We start from the raw sequence: 18,540 nt of genomic DNA, 5'->3' as shown, positions 1-18,540 counted from the left end.
GCCTTTGGCCCAACCTTTTTTCTACAAAGGCTTGGTGTGGTCCTAAAATATGTTATGGTCATGGATGGGTAATATTGCCTCTTTTAACCTGTTGATAATGACTGAACTTTTACCTCTGAGAAGAAGGAATGAGTAAAAGGCTCCATAACACTAAAGAAATCCTCAAGAAATGAAGTTACATTAGGCTTTGACAGCCATCTTAAATATCATGTTTTGTGTTATTTATTTTGCCCCATACCTTCTTTCTGGAATCCAAAATGGTGAGTGATGGTGACATAATATTTACTGGGGAGGGAATAAAACTTCCATTTCCTAGTCTGAGTGCTTAATTTTGCAGTGTCTTTACTTTAGGGTTGGAAAGAACTTCCAGCTAATGTTATCTTCCATGCAGAACATTGGCTGCAAGGACATGACCTTTTGCCAGACCATTAGTCTTGAGAAATAGAGTCTGTCTTTAAAATTACTGTGGGTGAGTGTTCGGCATCTTCTACCATGCACAGAAGTTCTTCAAGCAGGAGATACACAGCAATTATTTACTGGCTCATGCAGAGAGCCTAGCCAGTTAGGCAATTTACTGTGGATTAATGTGCTTACCAGCTCAAGGAGTCCCTGCTGGCTTGCAAGGTATAAGGTAGGAAAATACCAGCCTCCTTTGATCTTGGAGTGGGTTGATTCTTGATCTTGCTGAGTCAACATGTTCCAGCTCCACTTTTTTTTCAGCCTTTATGCTTTTAGTCAATATTTTTCTCTTGAATTAAGTTAGTGTCTCATCAGTTACACTTTTTACCTTTTGTGGCTTACAGCAATGAGAGAATCCTCTTAAAAGGTACCAGTTTATTTTTGGAGGCACTCAGCCCAAGCTCACACTGGATTTTTGTAAAAGAGTAAAATTCTTGGTTTGGTGATCTTGGGACTGCATGCTTGTTTACTCTGGACCAGTGTATTTGAAACTATTAGATCTGAATTCAAAATAAACATGACTTGGTTGCCTACAGCCAGTGAAATGAAGAAAAGGGTTGTGGGTCTTTTTCCATTTCCAGAGCTTTCATTAGTCAAATCGACAGTGTTATCCTGCTTGAGTAATCTCTTTCTTCATTATGTGCTATTATAGTGTGGATGTATTTGTTAGTGAAATGAACTCTTTTTCATTAGTAAGGTAAGAACATTGCCGTAATAATTTTAAGTAATGAAACAGATTTTAATTTAATCTTGAAGGACTCAAACATGTACTTATGACTATCCTTGAACTGCACTTTGTTATTGGGAGTTCAGAAAGTTGTATGTGGTGGTGGTAGAGGAAGAAGAAATTAGACTTTACATGCTGGATGCATATGTTGTTTTATTCTGCAAATGAACAGAGGAAGACAATGCTGTGTACTATGTACCATTTCTAAAGCTCTCTGAAAAACCTGAGATTCTATTGTTGAAGACAATTCCAAGGTAAAATTGCTGAGACATTTTATACCCCCAGCTCTCCCATTGCTCTAAATTCATGTTTTGGGCTGTGATAGTTCTGTGTGTTTTGGTCATGTTGAGAGTAGTTTGTGTCCAGCTCATCTGCTGCTGCATACTTCTAAAGCCTGTATATGTAGCTTGTAAAACATGCTAATATTAAAAGTATTTTACTGATACTAGAAATAGAACTGATAGCTTTAAATCAGCATTTCATTACATTAGCTTAATGTGTTAATACTATGACTGGCTTGTGAAAAGCACACATGGTAGTTCTAAATGTACATACCACTGAAACATTGCTTATTTGCTGTATTTTGTTTCACTTGTGTCCTGACAATATTTTGATTGCAGATATACATTAACAAAGATTTGCTCAGCAATTCCTGAAGAATGCCAAGTCATCTTTGTCTGAATTATCTGTAATGTAAGAGTAGTTTACACATCATAGTTTATTCTCTTGTACATTTTCTTTTTGCATTCTGTGGTCTTTACTGACATAATGTTACCTACCGTCCTTACCTTGTTTATGAGTCAATGTTTCCTTAGACTACATCCTGGATTTTGCTGAGATGGCTGTCAACAGTGTTGTTTAGTCAGTTGGGAAGACATTTCAATAGGGAAGGTATCTTTTGCACAGTGAAGCTTAACATTCATATTTTGTGCAGTTTTTTCGTGGAATGGAGCAAACGAGCAAACTCCTGCATAATTTGTGGCAATGATGCCTATATTCTTGAAGATATTCGGAAGCTATCTGGATGTGATCCTGAGCAGCCACCTCTAGGTGACCCTGCTTGAGCAGTGGGATTGGATCAGATGACCTCCAGAGACCCCTTTCCCCCTCACCCTTTCTGTGATAAGGACTGTGTTCTCATCTGACGTGCAAATACCTGCTTTCCATATTTATAGATGTACTGAGTAGTCTGAGCCTTGCATTTTTAGTTTTTTTGGATGGGGAGTTACTAATCTAGTGTTGCTTTTCTGGTCTTTTTGAAAAGGCAAAAAAACCAACATTCAGTTGTCTGTCTTCTGAATCAAAATCGTGTATTTTATTAGCAGTGGGGATTATTGTCATGTGGAAACTTATTAAAAGCACCTGGAAGGCTAAATAATTTGTCATATAGTTGTCTCTTATCCTCTGCTTTACTGACAAGAGTAAAGAACTTTGTGAGTAATGAGATAGAGTTCTGCTCTGTGGAAACAGTGCAGATTAGACTGTACGTCATGATTTCCAGGTATTTTGTTGCTCTGTCTTTAGTTACTGTTTTGGCTGATTTGCTAAGTGGAGAGGTATAATGCTTTGGTGTTCTTTCCTTCTGACTAGTCCCAGCGGTACTGAATGGGAGAACTTATATTTCTGTTTCAGTTAATGCAGCATTACGTATATCTGCACTATCCTGTGTCATTTTATATGAAAACCTTTTAAATCACAGTGTATATACTACATGTGTGTATGTGTATATATGTATTTCCACCCTGAAACAAGGACAACTGTATTTAACAGCAGAACATTGCCTGCAGCTCCTGTCCTGTTAGAGCTTTTCTCACAACATGTCACATAATTCGTTCTGGAAACTGTGGATATTCGGAGACTGAGTTCAAACTTTTTTTTTTTTTTTTTTTTTTTTTTTTTTTTTTTTTTCTGTTGTTGCCCTGCAATTCATCCAGTTTCTGCATAGCAGGGTTGTGTTTTAAACTGCTGCCACGTAGAAGGAAGGGAGTGATCCTGCCAATCTTGCACTGCAAGACTCTGTGTCTTTCAGACAAATGCAGTGCTGCTGCTGTGCCACAGTGAGTGTGCACATTGAGTAGCACTGATGCTGTGTGAGCCAGGAGGGTTGTGCATAGTGGTGTCCTGGTGGCAGGAGGAACAAGTCAGAAGAAATTGTTCTAGGCCTGTGTTTGGACAGAGCTGCACACACTAGTAGTGTTGATCCCCCATAACAAAGTGCTTGTCTCACTTTGCTATGGGAGATCCCAGGATAGTCATCCTCTTTCTCTTCAAGTTCTGCCATACAACACATTTCAGTGTAGGGCTTATGACAACATGCATGTTGAGTACTATTCTGATTTTAAACACATTGATAGACAGGTGTCAATTTACCATGCAGACATATGGTAACAATTATTGGTACAGGAGGAAGATAAATTTGAACAATGTGTGTGAACTTTGAATTAGATATTTAAAGCAATGTTGCTTCTGGGATGTGCAAGGCAGCTTTGGCTGGGTGATTAAAATAGCATTATGGAAATGTGGTAGCTTGAGTTGACAGAACATCTGTGTGAGGGTAGTCACTTCCTTAGAGCTCTGTAGGACATGCCAGTGGGTTTCCCATGCAGAGAAGCCTGGTACCATCTGCTTAACTGAAAGTTTGCCATCTCTGAGTCTGCATTATGTGCCACTTGCTACTTTTACTTTGTAACAGCCATTCTCAATCTATGTGGTTTTTTGCTGTCAACTTGTTTGGGTATTTGAACAATTAAGAACTTTCAGACAATATCATGGCTATTGCTTTAAATTGCTAACTTTCTCCAGCTGTTTTTCTTCTGTTAGTGAGAGTTTTGGTTGCTTACTCCTGGAGATCAGGCTACCAAGGAGACTCCAGAGTGTAAAAGGAGGGAGCTACCTTATTTACTGTGTGCCTGTTTTGAACATGGGCATCAGGAAGAAGATATTCGTTCAATTAATATAGTTCTAATTTTCCCAGTATAGGGGTGGGAAAAGGAAAGGAAGTATCTGATTAGGAATGGGAGCCTGGAGGGGAGGAATGAGATTGAGCCAGGGCTAGCAGAGGACCTTGGTGGTGATGAGGAGCAGCAGTTTATTTCTTTGAAAGTTGGAGAGGGAAACTGCACTTGGAGCAAAATAGACAAAGGTAGGATAATTCTGAAATAGTGCTTTTTGGTTTACTTCCCTTTTTCCCTAAGTAGAAAAAGATTATTGTTGTCTCAGGAGTAAGAAGAAGCAGGCATTGGCCGAGTGAGATACAGAGGCCTTGGGGAGAGGAGACATTTGGAGGAAGTTGATAGTCAGGGAGGCATAAATAAAATTTAAGATGGTGTAGAGTGACTCTTGCTGATGGAAGAAGCAGTATCAGTGGGGTCAGCTAGAGAAAAGGAAACTATATGGGTGAGTGATGGAATAGATGGAAGTGATAGTAGGAAATGGCTGCGGATAATGGCTATGTGAATTTGTGGGCAGAAAACGTGCTACTTGTACCTTGGGCTTTAGTTTAACACCTTGTACATGCAGGTCTAAACACTTTGAAGCTCATTTCCTGTTCTGCTGTGTCCCCAGACATTTAATCTTGACTGTATTCTAGCCCCAACATCAGTGTTTAGGCAGTCAGCCAGTTAGGAGACCTGATTTGGCCTGAAATGATCCATAATTTTTCAGCTGGCTCAGCTCACCACTGGCTGAATGGCTTGTTGCCCAGTCTCCTGAGTACCAGCATAAAAGGAGTAAGGGAGCTTGCTTTTACAGGGCCACTAAAACCCTGAGAAAAGAATGATTTGCACAGAGATGGTGACCAAGGTAAGGAATATAGGGTTATAACATCCTTTATATGTAAACCAGTATTTCAGCTGTTACAGTTGATCATTCTAGTAATGCTCAGTCACACACAATCAGTCTTTAACCTACCAAATCAGCAGCATGTATGGACATCCAAGCATTCTTATGTGTCACTTCTTGTTTCTGCAGAAATGTGCTAGTTTTGTTGCCATAGGTGACTGGCTTGTGACAATGCCAGGGAAGAAGTGGGCTTTATCTGGCTGGTGATCAGCAGAGGGGACCCATGCTGATGGTGTGTATCTCTTACTTACCCAGGGATATTTTCTTACCACACAGCTTAATTTCTCAATCTCAGGTGTGCAGTGAAGGCAGTGTAGTTCTGCAGCTGGACGTTGGGTCTACAGATGGGTGCCCTCTGAGTTTGTCAGAGAAGATCTTCCCAGAGTTTAACCTGCCAAGACTTGTGGACGCATTGGTGATCTGTGCTGTAGGTGTTGTTTCAGTTCTCCAATTATCATTAATCTCACCATGTTTTTATCCAATAGTCCTCAGTTTCCAGCAGATCCTTGCCTTATTGCTGTTGGGACCTTTCACTTGTCCGTAGCTAGGTATTAATCAGCTTAAATATAATGTGCAACTGTAACTGGAGTCTCATTTTTTTTGCTGTGAGCAAAAAAATATGTGAAACCCTGTCAAGGTATTTTCTCTGCCTCTGTTGTTTATATAGATGGAGGATGACAGCCTCCTGCTACTGGCTGAAATGGTGGATTCTCTTAATGATGAAAAGCTCACGGATTTCCATTTTGAAAACAAAGAATATTAAAATGATTGTCATAATTTTCAGTGATTGCTGCTTCTTAATTTTCTTAAAAAACACACCCTTACCCCCACCTGCAATTCTATATGACAAATGTCTTTTGTCAGCCTATTTTCTGTTGTCTTAGCTTCTGTTCTTAAGGTTGCTTACTTGATGCTTCTAGAAGTCAGTAAGATATTGCTGCTCACATTTGGTATCTAACTTTTCCTGGGTATTATTTGAAACTAAATGTAGTTTTCAAACCCTGTTCTTAACAAAATAAAATTTAAAAAAAAGGGGATTCATAGAGGTGTTGGCTTGTTAACTGTGTTGCTTGAAAAGTTTTCTTGGTCTGTGTTATGATTTGCTTGGTCTTTTATCCAAAGCATCAGTAGATGAGGAGTTTTCTTCTTTCTACACTTCATCCTGGAATCACGCATTTAGTGTGGGTTTTTTGGACTAGTTCTTTTCATGTCCCCTCTTGTTCCTTCATTTTAGAACAGCTTATAATATCTGTGTAGAATGTCACAGAAGCATCTGTCCTACCACATGTGGAGAATGAGGCTATCCTGTTCTATTAAGTATTTAAAGCTTTTGTATGAAGCACTTCTCATTGAAAGGAATTAATGCAGCTTTCACTGTGATAATCTTACACAGTGATTGCAGCGAGCTTTTGATACCTGCTGAATGAAAGTTTTCAAGCTATAATTTTATGAAGGTAACAGGCAAAATCCTGTTTCTCTTTTGCTTGAGGATTCTCATGTATTGTTGTTTCTGTATGTGAGGTGAAATGTTCAAAAATTCTTCATAGCTTATGAGACAGACAAATATCATTCTCTTATTGGGCTGAACAACCTGAACAAAGGCATATGCACATCAATAGATGTGCTAAAAATTTCTTTGCTTCACCATGTGCATGTGCAAAAACAAAATAAATTTTTTCAACTGGCTAAAGCTCCTACTCAGAACTTCAGTTTCTGGAGGCTATTATTTGTGTCCTTTCCATTACTCCTGAAGATTTTTTTGGCATGACTTCAGAAACTTCTTCTTTTTCTCTGGTAGTATCATTTGTAAAAGGAGAGATTTATAAATTCTGGGGTCAAGGAATATCAGAAAAGGAGGGAGGGCAAGATACTGTGTATAACACATATATATGATTGCAGTTCCTTTGTTGTCACTTTGTTCTTTTGTTTTTTCCTCATATCCTCCCTGTACCCAGCATCCTGTCTTGGCACAACTCTTAGGCAATGTGGGTGGTACAGAGGGTGAAGGAGTAGCAAGTCAGTAGTGTAGTGCTGAACATGTAATTCAAGCCTTCTGTAGAGCATACACTAAAACAGTTGCTGATAGTAATTTTCCTTAGGTAAAAAATATTTAGGAATTAGGTTTCTGAAAAGTCGAAAACTTCTCACTCCCCAGAACATTAAAATGTGTACAGTAGTACCTGCATATGCAACTTTTGGGTCTGCATGTGCTTGAAAGGGTGAAAATTAAGGTGTAGCAGAAACTAGTGATATTCTTAGGGTTTAGGTATTTGAATATATTTTTTAATCTAAAATTAGCTAAGTTTAGCTAAGTTTAACTGATTTTAGGATTCTGTTTAATGTTGGGTAGCTAAGTTAGCAACTTTTTCCCCTGAAAAAACTTCTATCAAAGCAGCTTCGTAAATTATGGTGAAAATTTTGAGTTTAGAAATACTCAGTTTGTATAGAATAAAGAAAAATAAGTAATGCTTGTGAAGAATGTAGTGTGGTTACCTCTGTGAAATATGAGCTTTGAGTGATATGGAAAATGCAGTAATGCTTCAGACTCTGTAGCAAGTTTTGTGATAGATGCCAACTTATTGAATGTACCACTCTTATTTTCCTTTATGTCTTGTGTTGATGAGTTTAAATATTTGGGGTTTTTTTTTTCCCCATTGGAAACATAGTTTTGGGCAATAGTGGTAGACTAGAAATAATATTAAAGAGCTTAATGCTGTGTGTGGGAGTACTCTGGTTCCTTTAAGTTCTGCTTGAGCATATGCTTCAGTATCTGATCTGTGCCATCAACATCAGTGGGACTGCCCTGTCCTATATGTAAATGTGCTTATTTTTAAAAATTTCTTCTTTAATAGGAAGCAGAGATGATGCATTGGTCTTGTACGAGAACTCAGTTCGTTGCTTCCTCAGTGTCACACAACCAGCTATGTATTATTCTGCCTTCATCAAACTATCCTTTGTGTTGATAAATGATACAGTATGCAAGGTGTTGGTCCATGCTTCTTAGACTTGACTGTAGTGAGTAGAGTGTAAATACATTGCTATATACATGATTAAATTTGTGTGACAGCAGTGCTCCCAGTGACTTAGCCTGATTTGTAGTAGAAAATACAGTGGTTTGACATTGTTAATTAAAATGGGCTTCTCAAATTAATTCTGAATTAAAATAATCCTACTGGTTTTTGGTGGATTGAAACGCACATCAAAATAAACCTTACATTTCCAAATGGAGAATTCTTAACTTTTTCCCTACCCAATTCTCTTCTTCAGTATTGATATCTTTTTCTGTTCCTTACTCCCACAGTCTATATGTATTTTTTGCTCCCATTTCTTGTAAAGTTATTTCATCTTCATTACTGTTAAAAAATAAAATCTATCTCACTTGGGTGCTAGCTGGAAAGGAAGAGCTGATGCTCCAATCAGTATGGTGCTAGGATACAGGAAGTTATTTAAAACAGTTTTATACAGGGCAAGGTACCACCATTCTTCTCATTCAGTTTTCTTGAGGAAACAGGAAGAGATCCTAAATTTCCTGAACTTTTAGTAGAATTTTCAGAATCTTTTTATAGGCATAAGATTGATTCCTAAAAGATATTTTTCCCCTCTATATTAGCATTGTAAGAGCTTGGACCAGATTTAAGACCTTGTTCTGCAGACACTTAATATTCTGCACAGAAGTAATTAGTTGCAGATGTTAACTCAAGTTCCTTTAATCACCAAAAAATCTGAAATAATGCCTATTTTTGATTGTATTAGTGCATTGAAGCAAATGTGGTTGTATTCTCTTTTATACTGGAGGAGCAGAAGAGAGACAAAAAAGATGTATTTGATAGGGCTGTAGTGATTGAAAACTCTACACTGTTGATCTTTGTGCAACTACTGCTATTTCTAATGATTGGTTTTGTAACCAAATGACATTAAGACACTAAAAACTAAATGAGTTTGCTTATATCTAGTTGAAAATGTGTAATTTTGTTTGGTCACCACTTGTGAACATTGCATTAATTGCTGTTGTAGTCATAAAAAGTATTGTTTTTCTTCCTGAAATAGTTGATCTGACTCTTCTGAAAAATGTGTTTCAGCTGATACTGTAAATTGTTTTGCAAACAAAGAAGTTTCATGTAATCTTAAAAGGTTTGCAGAGTCTCTAGTGACCCTTCTTAACGTTGACAAATGCCTGGCTGCTCTTGTGTAAGTGCAAGTGTAGGAGTGTTTGTAGAAAACAACTACTTTTCATCCCTAGTAAAACTTGAGCTGGCTGTACCAGCTATAGCAGTACTTCCTGAGCTTGGCACCCTTGTCCTTTTTTCAGGTTTGTTTTTTTTTTTTGGGATTACATGGCTGCTGTAAACAGAGATGAGGAAGAAATGTCTCTGCTAATGGTCACACCACTTCACAGATTCTCAAAATAAGTTTTATCAATTCTGTTCATGTAAATATTCATAACATAGGAAGCAAATAATTCCCAAAGGATGATCCCTTACCTGCATATCTTTTTTTTTTCCTTCTTCCTTCAAAGGTTATACATGTTCAACATTTGATAGTGTTAGCTGTACTGTTTTGTTCTTAACTGGAAGGTATGTTTTATTCTTTTTATTATGGTTGTAAAGAAACCCTATGCATTCTTTTATGTTACCATTCTTAATTAATAAATTATTAGCATATGAAGATTCATGAAGGTCCTGGCTATGTTCCAAAACAAAAAGATACCAAGGAATACTAAGTGTCTTTTTGTTTTGTAGAGGATTTCATGCATAAGGGATGTGCTTCAGCTCTGCACTCCCTTCTAGAAGTTCTGTGTGCCCATCCTATCCCTGTTTTTGAAATTCCCTCTAAATAGATTTCCCCCAGGATTTTGCTTGTCCTCATTCTAGAGCTGTGTCCAAGCCCATACCTAAATTAGAAGACAAAGGAAAAGAAATAGGTAGAGACAGTAAAGGAGTAACAAGTAGAAGGCCTCTAATGACTAGCATAGAAATCTGTGCATTTAACATACCAGACTTCTGGAAATAGACACGTTTTTGGATGTTTCAAAAAAAATGCATATAATGAATTACACTTGCAGGGGAAAAAATACAGAAAGGCGGTCTAAGGATGTCAATAGATAAGTGGCTTGTCTTCCTGGTGGAATTGCTGAATAAAAGGAGCACAATCAAATTCTGAGGGCTTCTAATGGTATGTGTTAAGAAAAACTGAATTTAAAATACTTGGCAACTAAGCAGATAAATTAGGTGTAGTCAGGTTCTAGAAAATGGGAAGAATGCCCAGACACTGGCAATCTGGACAATGGCAAAGTTTCCACTGCTAAACAAAAGAAATGGAAGGAAGATGAAAAGTTAAGTTACAGTTTATTTGCTTTGAAGGTGACACCCAGCTATCTACAAGGAAATGTCAGGGGCTAATGTTTTGGTTTAAATGCAAGACCAGATCTGAAACGGGATCTGTGAGCTGAATTTCCATCATGGAGATGAGAAGTCTTGAGAGCAGTGATAAAGGTGGCTGAAAGCCCAGATTCTTGGTCTGAGATTTGGGCTGCAAAGAAGAACAATTAGGGGCATCATTTCTTGCAGAGAGGTGGAAGGACATTTTATTTGAAGAAGATCTGCATAGACTTTGTTGGAGTATTTAGAATTCAAGGAGAGTGCCTGTGTCAGTGAATTCTCTCTTCTCTCTCATTGTCCAAACAAGTTCAGTGAGGAGGACTGGCATCCAGAGTAGTGACCATGCCCTTGTTGAAGACCAAGGAAGCAAACTAGTGAAGCCTACGTTGGTGTAAATAATAGTAAAGGAAGGTAGGAAGTAGGAAGGTGAAGGAGGTCAAGAGGAAGTGTCACAGCAAGAGGGGAAAAAAGCTAAAACTAGATGGAAAGGGATAGGAGTTGAATAAGGATTATGTCTCATGTTCCTTCTGTTTGAGGAACAGTGCTCATGTCATATGCAAATCTAACCACTTGCTAGAAATAAATTCTACTGTCATATTTGTCTAAAAGAAACCAATGAATTTGGGGTGTGGGGTAATTTTCTGGGCAATAAATCATAGAATCATAGAGTGTCTTGAGTTGGAAAGGACCCATGATCATTGAGGATCGAGTCCACTCCTGGTACTGAGGGGACAACCCCACAAGTCACACTGTGTGCCTGAGAGTATTGACCAAATGTTTCTTGAACTCTGTCAGGTTTGTTGCTGTGACTGCTTCCCTGGGGAGCCTGTTCCAGTGCCCAAACACCCTCTGGGTGAGGAACCTTTTCCTAATATCCAACCCAACTTCAGTCCATTTCCTCAGGTCCCATCACTGGTCAGCACAGAGGAGAGATCAGTGCCTGCTCCTCCTCTTCCCCTGATGAGGAAGTTGCAGCCTGCAATGAGCTCTTCCCTCAGTCTCCTCCTCTCCAGGTTGAGCAGATCAAGTGTCCTCAGCTGCTCCTTATATGGCTTCCTCTCCAGACTGTTCACCATCAGAGGATGGCTCTGCTTTGGACACTCTCTGATAACTCCATGTTTTTCTTGTAGCACTCAAAACTGCCCCCAGCACTCGAGGTGAGGCTGCCCCAGTGCAGAGCAGAGCGGGACAGTTCCCTCCCTTGCCCTGCTGGTGATGCTGTGCCTGATGCAATGTTGGCCAGCTGGTTGCCAGGGCACAGCTGACTCAGATTCAACTTGTCATTGACCAGAATTCCCAGATTCTTTTCCACAGGTTTTCTGTATATGGAAAAGTCATTCAACAATAGCTTTTCAAAGTGTATTAGATATGTTCTCTTCTAATGTCATAATGAACTTTATTGACTCCCTTGGGGAAGAAGCTTTGAAATGGGGAATATTCTGCATTTCAGCATTTCATTCCCAGGCCACCATATAGATGCATAAATAACTGTATAGTGTGTGCATATAAGCACATGTAGGTATTGCTGTTTTAATAATACAGTGACCAAGTAGGATGCTTGCAGATAACTAAAAGCATAATGTTCTTAAACTAGTTTAGAACATAAACAATAGACAGTTTGACTTTGTCATTTTTTTAAATAACAAAACCTTTTTCCTACTAAGTTATCATCTATTTACTCTGCCTGTGCTAGCGTTGTAGGCCTGCGTGTCAATCTGCAAGGTTATTTTAAACAAAGGTGAAAATATGTTTAGAAACAGTGCTTTGGACAAACACTGTCAGATGGATGATTTGGGGACAAAACATCCTGTTGAAAACATGCATAATATTCTTGTTAAAGTTTGTTTGGAAAATCTTTATAACCAATACTTTGACAGTGGTTTTGATACACTAAAGTTATCTTCACAACTGTAGAATACATTTATTTTCCAATAAAAATATTCCTTTCTAACCAATGATCTCTGACTTGGTTCATTACCTGAATCTAATAAATACAATCTTAACTTGCTTTGAAAGAGAAAACTTGCTAAGTAACAGCCTCCCTGTTAATGGTGGAGCTTCCCTCTTCAGCTCTCACAGACACATATTGCTCTGGTACTCCTTTATGAGTGTACTTCTGATGCATCAGAGCAGCCCATCAAATTGGGAGAAAGTAGTAACTTTTGCAGGATGATCATGATGAAAACCAAACATTAGAAAAAAATAATCAGGCCTCTTTTTCTGTACATGCTTGACAGTGATACAGCCATGCATACAGTAAGGGTGATCCAGCAAGAACAAAGCCCAGCACAACTGCCCTGTTCTTCCAGTTCTTCCTCTTCCAGACTCCAATCATGTGAGGGGCAGTATATGTATCTCCATGCCTGTTGTATGCCATGAATGTATATTCACCAGATACTGAGAGAAAATGGGGTTGTGATACGTGGGGTTATTATAAAACTGTGTATGCTGAAAAAATGGAGTAAAGTTTTGCAGTTAATGTGTGAAATGTTTTTAGGTGCTGGCTCTCAAACTTTTTTGTTTTAATTAGTGCCTGTTTTTTTTTTTTTTGTTTCACTGTCTCTGAAAATAGCCTCTGGTTGAAGATCAAGGGTGAGCAAAGTATAAAAGTTAATGATTTCCACACAGGAGGCTATTTCTGAGTGATAGGCTTACACAAATGTTTATGTCCTCTAACAGTTGTCTATCCAGCTGCTGAAATTCCAAATGATAATAAACTGTGTGTCCTTTTGGTATGATATGCCAGTGGCCTACTTTTTAGTGGCAAGAACAGTTGCTGGTGGCCTGTTTGTTTTTCTTGACTCTGTTCTAATTTTTATTTCAGCTTTTTAAATTTTGAATCTCACAAAGAAGTTTGAACAAATTTTTAGAGTTGGTTTGTTGTTTTTTGTTTTTTTTTGGTTTTTTTTTTTTTTTTTTTGGTTTGCTTTCTAAAGAGCCTGTTGTGTCACAGCAGATAGGAAAGACTTTTGTTAAAAGTCATTGTCTTGACAAGTGAGGCTTGGTAGCTGCTCAGAAGACTCACTACTCTGTGCATAATTAAAGCACATTAAGTTCCAGTTGGTGATTTGGGTGTCAAACCTTATAATTTGTGGTCTTCTCTGAATGATATTTAGGCATCTCGTGGACACTTTGAGGGCATATAGTGTCCCTACATAGGCAGCTGCAATAACTTATTGCAGTGATTGTTTAAAAAACTTGCACCTGTTTCTAGTTTCAGGTTCTAACTATTAGATCTATTTATGGTTCTTCTTGGCAAAAGCAGTCTAATCACAGGTTATTTTAACAACATTGCTTTGTTTAAAGTACCTACTGTAGTTTGATGGTATTTGAACCTCTCTTGAGACTCTCGAATAAGCTTTATGGATGACTAGAAGAAAGTAGCTTTCTCTTAGATAAGGTTTGGAAGAGTTACTCAAAATACTTTAAATTTTAAGAGTTTACTTTTGCTGCTTGGAAGCGAGGGTGGGATACGGAAACAGTTTGACAGGTTTTGGTATATGTGTTTATGCTGGGATTCTCTCCAATCTTATATTTTTAGATTGATCCTTCTGAGGTCTCTAATTATGAGTACTTTAATATAGTGCTCTCTGCATGTGCTAAATTGTTGCTTACGCTTTCCTCTGCTGGCCAGGGAGCTTGTTGGTGATTTGAGGGGGTGTCAGCTGCTCACACATAATCAGTCTTCTAATTCTCTTAACTTTATTCTGTATTTTCACTTAATTCAGCTCAGAAGAAACATGTGGTATTGTTATTTAGGGGTGTAATTTTTCTTCTATCAGGGTCTTATACTTCAATACATTTAAAAATATGTCTTCAGCTGGCATGTAGAATATGACCTATCATGTAGCTCATGCTGTCCATCATTGGTAATTGCACAGAGAATTTGTGTCTGCAGAAGAAGCTCTTGTGCTATCTCCTATAAACTCCCTCAAATACCTGTTGACCTTTCTCTTCATCTTACTGTTTGTTTATCTCAAAATGTCACTTCCTGGAAGAAAGGCTTTGAGCTGATCATACAGTTAGCATTGGGATTTTTCATCTATTGAGTCTGTTTATTTTCTTCTGAGTGACTGAAGGAAAGCAGACTGTGCCATTCAAACTTTCTTAATGACTCTAATTGGATTATAGTGCTCTAGAAATGAACCGCTTTTGTATGTTTATACAGTGGTTACTGCAGTGTAGACAGATGTGAGTTCAAAACTTGTTTTCCAATTTATGGCTGTTTCATGCTGTTTGAATCTAGAAATAGATTAAGTTGGTAGAGTGATGGAACTTATATTATGGTTGTTGCATGCAGCACCTGGAACTGAAAACTTAAAAAAAGGTAAAAGGAAAATCTTCCTGGCACTTGATATTGATAGTGCAAAGTTGTGAAGGTGCACAAAGCACATCAGCAGTGACTCATTTCAGTGAATCAGACTCACTGTAACTACTCAAACTTCATAAATCTTTTTCACACAGGGAATTGTATTTAGGCACTTCCAAGTTAACCATGTGTTTTACCAAACATATTTCTATTTTTTAGTAAAGCAATTAGGTTAATATAAATATACCTTGACCAGCTTTTTATTAAGGTCTGAGATACACTGTTACTTTTTCCCCTCATAAAAATGAAGTTATTTCAAGGATTGTTGATCCTTTGCAAAAATAATTTCAATATCTATCAGCAAAATGTTAGTGAATTTAGTCAGAAAGTAAATTCCCTACAGATACTGAATTTTGAATATGAGAAATGTACCTGCAGAACACATTATTCCCACACTGAAGTATTTTGACTCTTAACCGTTCAGTAGCATTTCAGATTTCTCATTCTCTGTCAAGCACCTCTTTGGCTCCTTTACATCCTGCTGTTTCTTGGGGAGAACATGACTGTGGGAATGATGTCTTGTTCTGGTAACCTCATTCTCATTCTCTCTAGTTGCATCTTATGTAGAGCCCTCTGCTAGCCTTGGAAAAGCTTTCCAAAGCTTCAGATCTTCCAAGTGGTAGAAGTTTTTGTCTGCTTTTGTTATTGATATTTGAGCATGATACTGCTGCCACAACAGAGTGTGAGTAGCTTTTTCAGGAACACAAGAATGTTATTTTCTGATATAACTGGGTCATTGTAGAAGTAAAAGTTACCCTAAATGGTATTACTTGTTTTCTCTTTTTAGAGTAGTGGTTTGCTGCCTTGGAAGTGTTTTCTTTGCTTCTCAGTTAAGGGATAGAGGCACTGATACTGTTAGACAGTATTAATGATCTTGGATTTGACAGTCAAATTGAGGAGCTCAGTCCTTTGTTTTTTTATTATTATTTGGAAGAAATATGGATGTGGAGTGAATCATATTGAGAAAAGTGGCTGAAGAACTTCAGTTTGAAAGTGTTTCCATCAGTGCATCTATTAAAATGTTGCTTTGTATTCCTAGTACTGATATATTGCAGGTAATAATGCTGCTATAATTTATTTTAAATGCAAACCTAATAGCACTTTAGAAAAATGTAAGGCCTGATAAAATGCTCTTTGTGTAATGCATTTTTTTTACCTAATGCTTGTTTTAAATGCCTACACCTTTTTTTTTGGCTTACATTAGTCATTGAGCAACTCTGTTTTTTAAAGAAGCTTGATAAGGTGGTGCTATATTGAGAGTCTGATGTGTGACTTTCTGATGCCTTGAAATATTTTAGACTGGAATGGGCCATTTTTGTCTATTGTTAGAATAACCTCTTTAAGCCAAGCTTTAGAGTAGTCTTCGTTCTATGTGCAAATCTCAAAACCTTAACTAATCATTAAAGATCACACTGTAAGATACTGCTTAAAATCAAGATAATGTTGGTCTTGTTGAGAGTTAATTTCAAAATCAAAATATTTTTTTACTAAAAGCTCTTATGCTCCTAAATGGCTTTATAATTAATTCTCCTTTTAGGACTGATGGTTTAAGGACTGTATTGATTGGAACAATGAGTTGTGGATTGAAGGGAAAACATGTTGTGGTGGGAGTTGTTAATAAATGAAGTGGCGGTTGGTGTTTTTTTTTTGTTTTTTGTTTTGTATTTTTTTGTAGTGGTTACTTCAGATCTTGTCAAGTTGTGTACAATTTATTCATTGTGGAGAAAGTGAACAAAAGCCCTTCTGATTTCTTTAAAAAATATTATTGAATTATTGCTGGATGTGCCTCTACACAGATCCTGTAGTTGAAGTACAACTCTAAATTCTTGAGTGGACAAGCAAAGGTGTTAAGACAATCTAAAAAATTCCTATGATAAATTTTTCTACAGTGTTGTGGATGTGTGTCGTGTTCTTTTGGGGTTCCTGGCAAAAATAGTGTAAGACTGTGCACTAACACAAATCAATAAACTTGTCTGAATCGTTAGACTTGCTTAAAGAAAACCAGCTTTAGAGGTGGCTTCGGTTGAAGCTGCAGTTTGTAAGCAATGTGTTTTTAGTAGTGAGATGCTGACTAGCGTTTGTGTCTCTAGAGAAGAAGAGGAACGTCTGAGAAATAAGATCCGAGCAGATCATGAAAAGGCTCTGGAAGAAGCTAAGGAGAAATTGAAGAAATCACGGGATGAGATTCAAGCTGAGATTCAGACAGAAAAGAACAAAGTAGTTCAAGAATTGAAAAAGAAAGACAGCAAGCCACTGCCCCCTGTTCCTTTACCAAACCTGATAGGGATAAACAGTGGAGAACCAGCAGACCTGGATATCCGAGAGAAGAGGAACAAAATTAAAGAGGTAAAGATGATGATGATGATGATGATGATGATGTGGTCCTACCTGTTCTTGTGTCTGACAGCAGTTATTTATATGGCATTTAGTTGCTGTGATTTATTTTAAGAAGGAAAAACAAATCTACAAGTCATGTAGTAAACTGGAAGTGCACAAGTAGTAATGAGCATCAGCATTATTGCATGTTTTTTTCCTGGTGTTGGAGTATTAATATTTCACTGGATAACAATTAAAAAATTATTTCAAGGAATTTATTCAGCTCAGTGGTATGGATTCAAACTGAGTTTGTCATTAACACATGGAAGAGTAACAAGAGCATCTTTAAAGTAGAGCATGACTTTGTGAGTTTCCTTTCAAAGAATGGGATCTCTTACTGTGTCACAGGATACTTTTAGATGTCAAAACATTAGATCGAAAAGATAAGGAAAAAGAAGACCTGCTGGTAATATTTGAAAATTACCAAATTATCACTTTTCAAAATGAATTTTAAATGGGTTTAAAAAATTTAAATTGATTGAATGTTTTACAGGTAAATGAGACAAACTAAGATCTTTGTTTAGGCTTTTGGTTCTGTGGCAACTTACACTATGGGAATTGCTGTTTGTGGTCTTATCGTCTCCACTACTGGTTTGCTGTGAGATTTATTGCCCCTTTTTTTCCTGGCATTGCCAACTTCCTATTACTATTGGCAGACATTTCTCTGAGTCTGACCTTCTAACTAGTATGGCAGAAATATTGTACAGCCTCATTATTCTTTTTCTTTCCTGCACTGTGATGAGTTTTGTGCCAGAAAATCAGTTTAGCACAGCAGGAATGGTTCAGGCCAGATGCAGATAAGCACTGACTGTTACTAAAGAATGTCCAGGACAATAGCACTTAGTATTTACATTAGATAAATCTACTTTTACATTGTAATCTGAGTTTACTTAGCTTATAAAACCAGAAAGAAATCTGTCATACACCTGTTCCTGTCATAGGGAAGAGTTGTACCTGAATTATGTGCCATTCTGTGAGTAGATCACCCAAGCTGGAATTTTCCTTTGGATACTAATGATGGCTAGATGGAATCAACTCTTATATAGTATTGAGCAGCTGGTTATTATACATGAGTGATACAGTGTGGAGCTGTATCACTATCTGTAGTAGTTACTCCATATAGAGTCCTGTCACAATCTGGATATCTGAAGTGGCAAATCCTTCCCTGCAAGGAATTACAGTTAGTGATTACTGCAGAAGTACTTTTGCCTAGGAAGTTGTGTCTAGAATATTGGACCTCCTTGACCCTGCTTAGTTAGGGCTGCTTCCCAAAGAACAGAATTGAATTGTGGATTTGAAAAGGCTCTACTAATTTGTCTGCAAACATTTTGAGTGAGAATATATAGAGCAGTTTGCTTTTCTATATGTTTTTGTAGGGTAAACAGTGAATG

The 18,540-nt window shown here is 37.6% G+C and overlaps 1 protein-coding gene across 2 annotated transcripts in view; it reads left to right on the top strand.

Annotated features, from left to right (window-relative positions):
- MAN1A2 (mannosidase alpha class 1A member 2) overlaps positions 1–18,540 on the top strand; it is a 129,860-nt gene that overhangs the window by 12,840 nt on the left and 98,480 nt on the right. For both annotated transcript variants that reach the window (XM_021549098.3, XM_021549099.3), the window contains exon 2: positions 16,864–17,119. In XM_021549098.3, coding sequence (XP_021404773.1) covers positions 16,864–17,119 — 256 coding nt within the window. The remainder of the gene's footprint in view (positions 1–16,863; positions 17,120–18,540) is intronic.

Source organism: Lonchura striata, chromosome 2 (assembly GCF_046129695.1).
Source record: "Lonchura striata isolate bLonStr1 chromosome 2, bLonStr1.mat, whole genome shotgun sequence".
Lineage (NCBI taxonomy): Eukaryota > Metazoa > Chordata > Aves > Passeriformes > Estrildidae > Lonchura > Lonchura striata.
The sequence above is the reverse complement of the archived record's forward strand: the minus strand, read 5'-3'. Positions and strand labels throughout refer to the sequence as shown.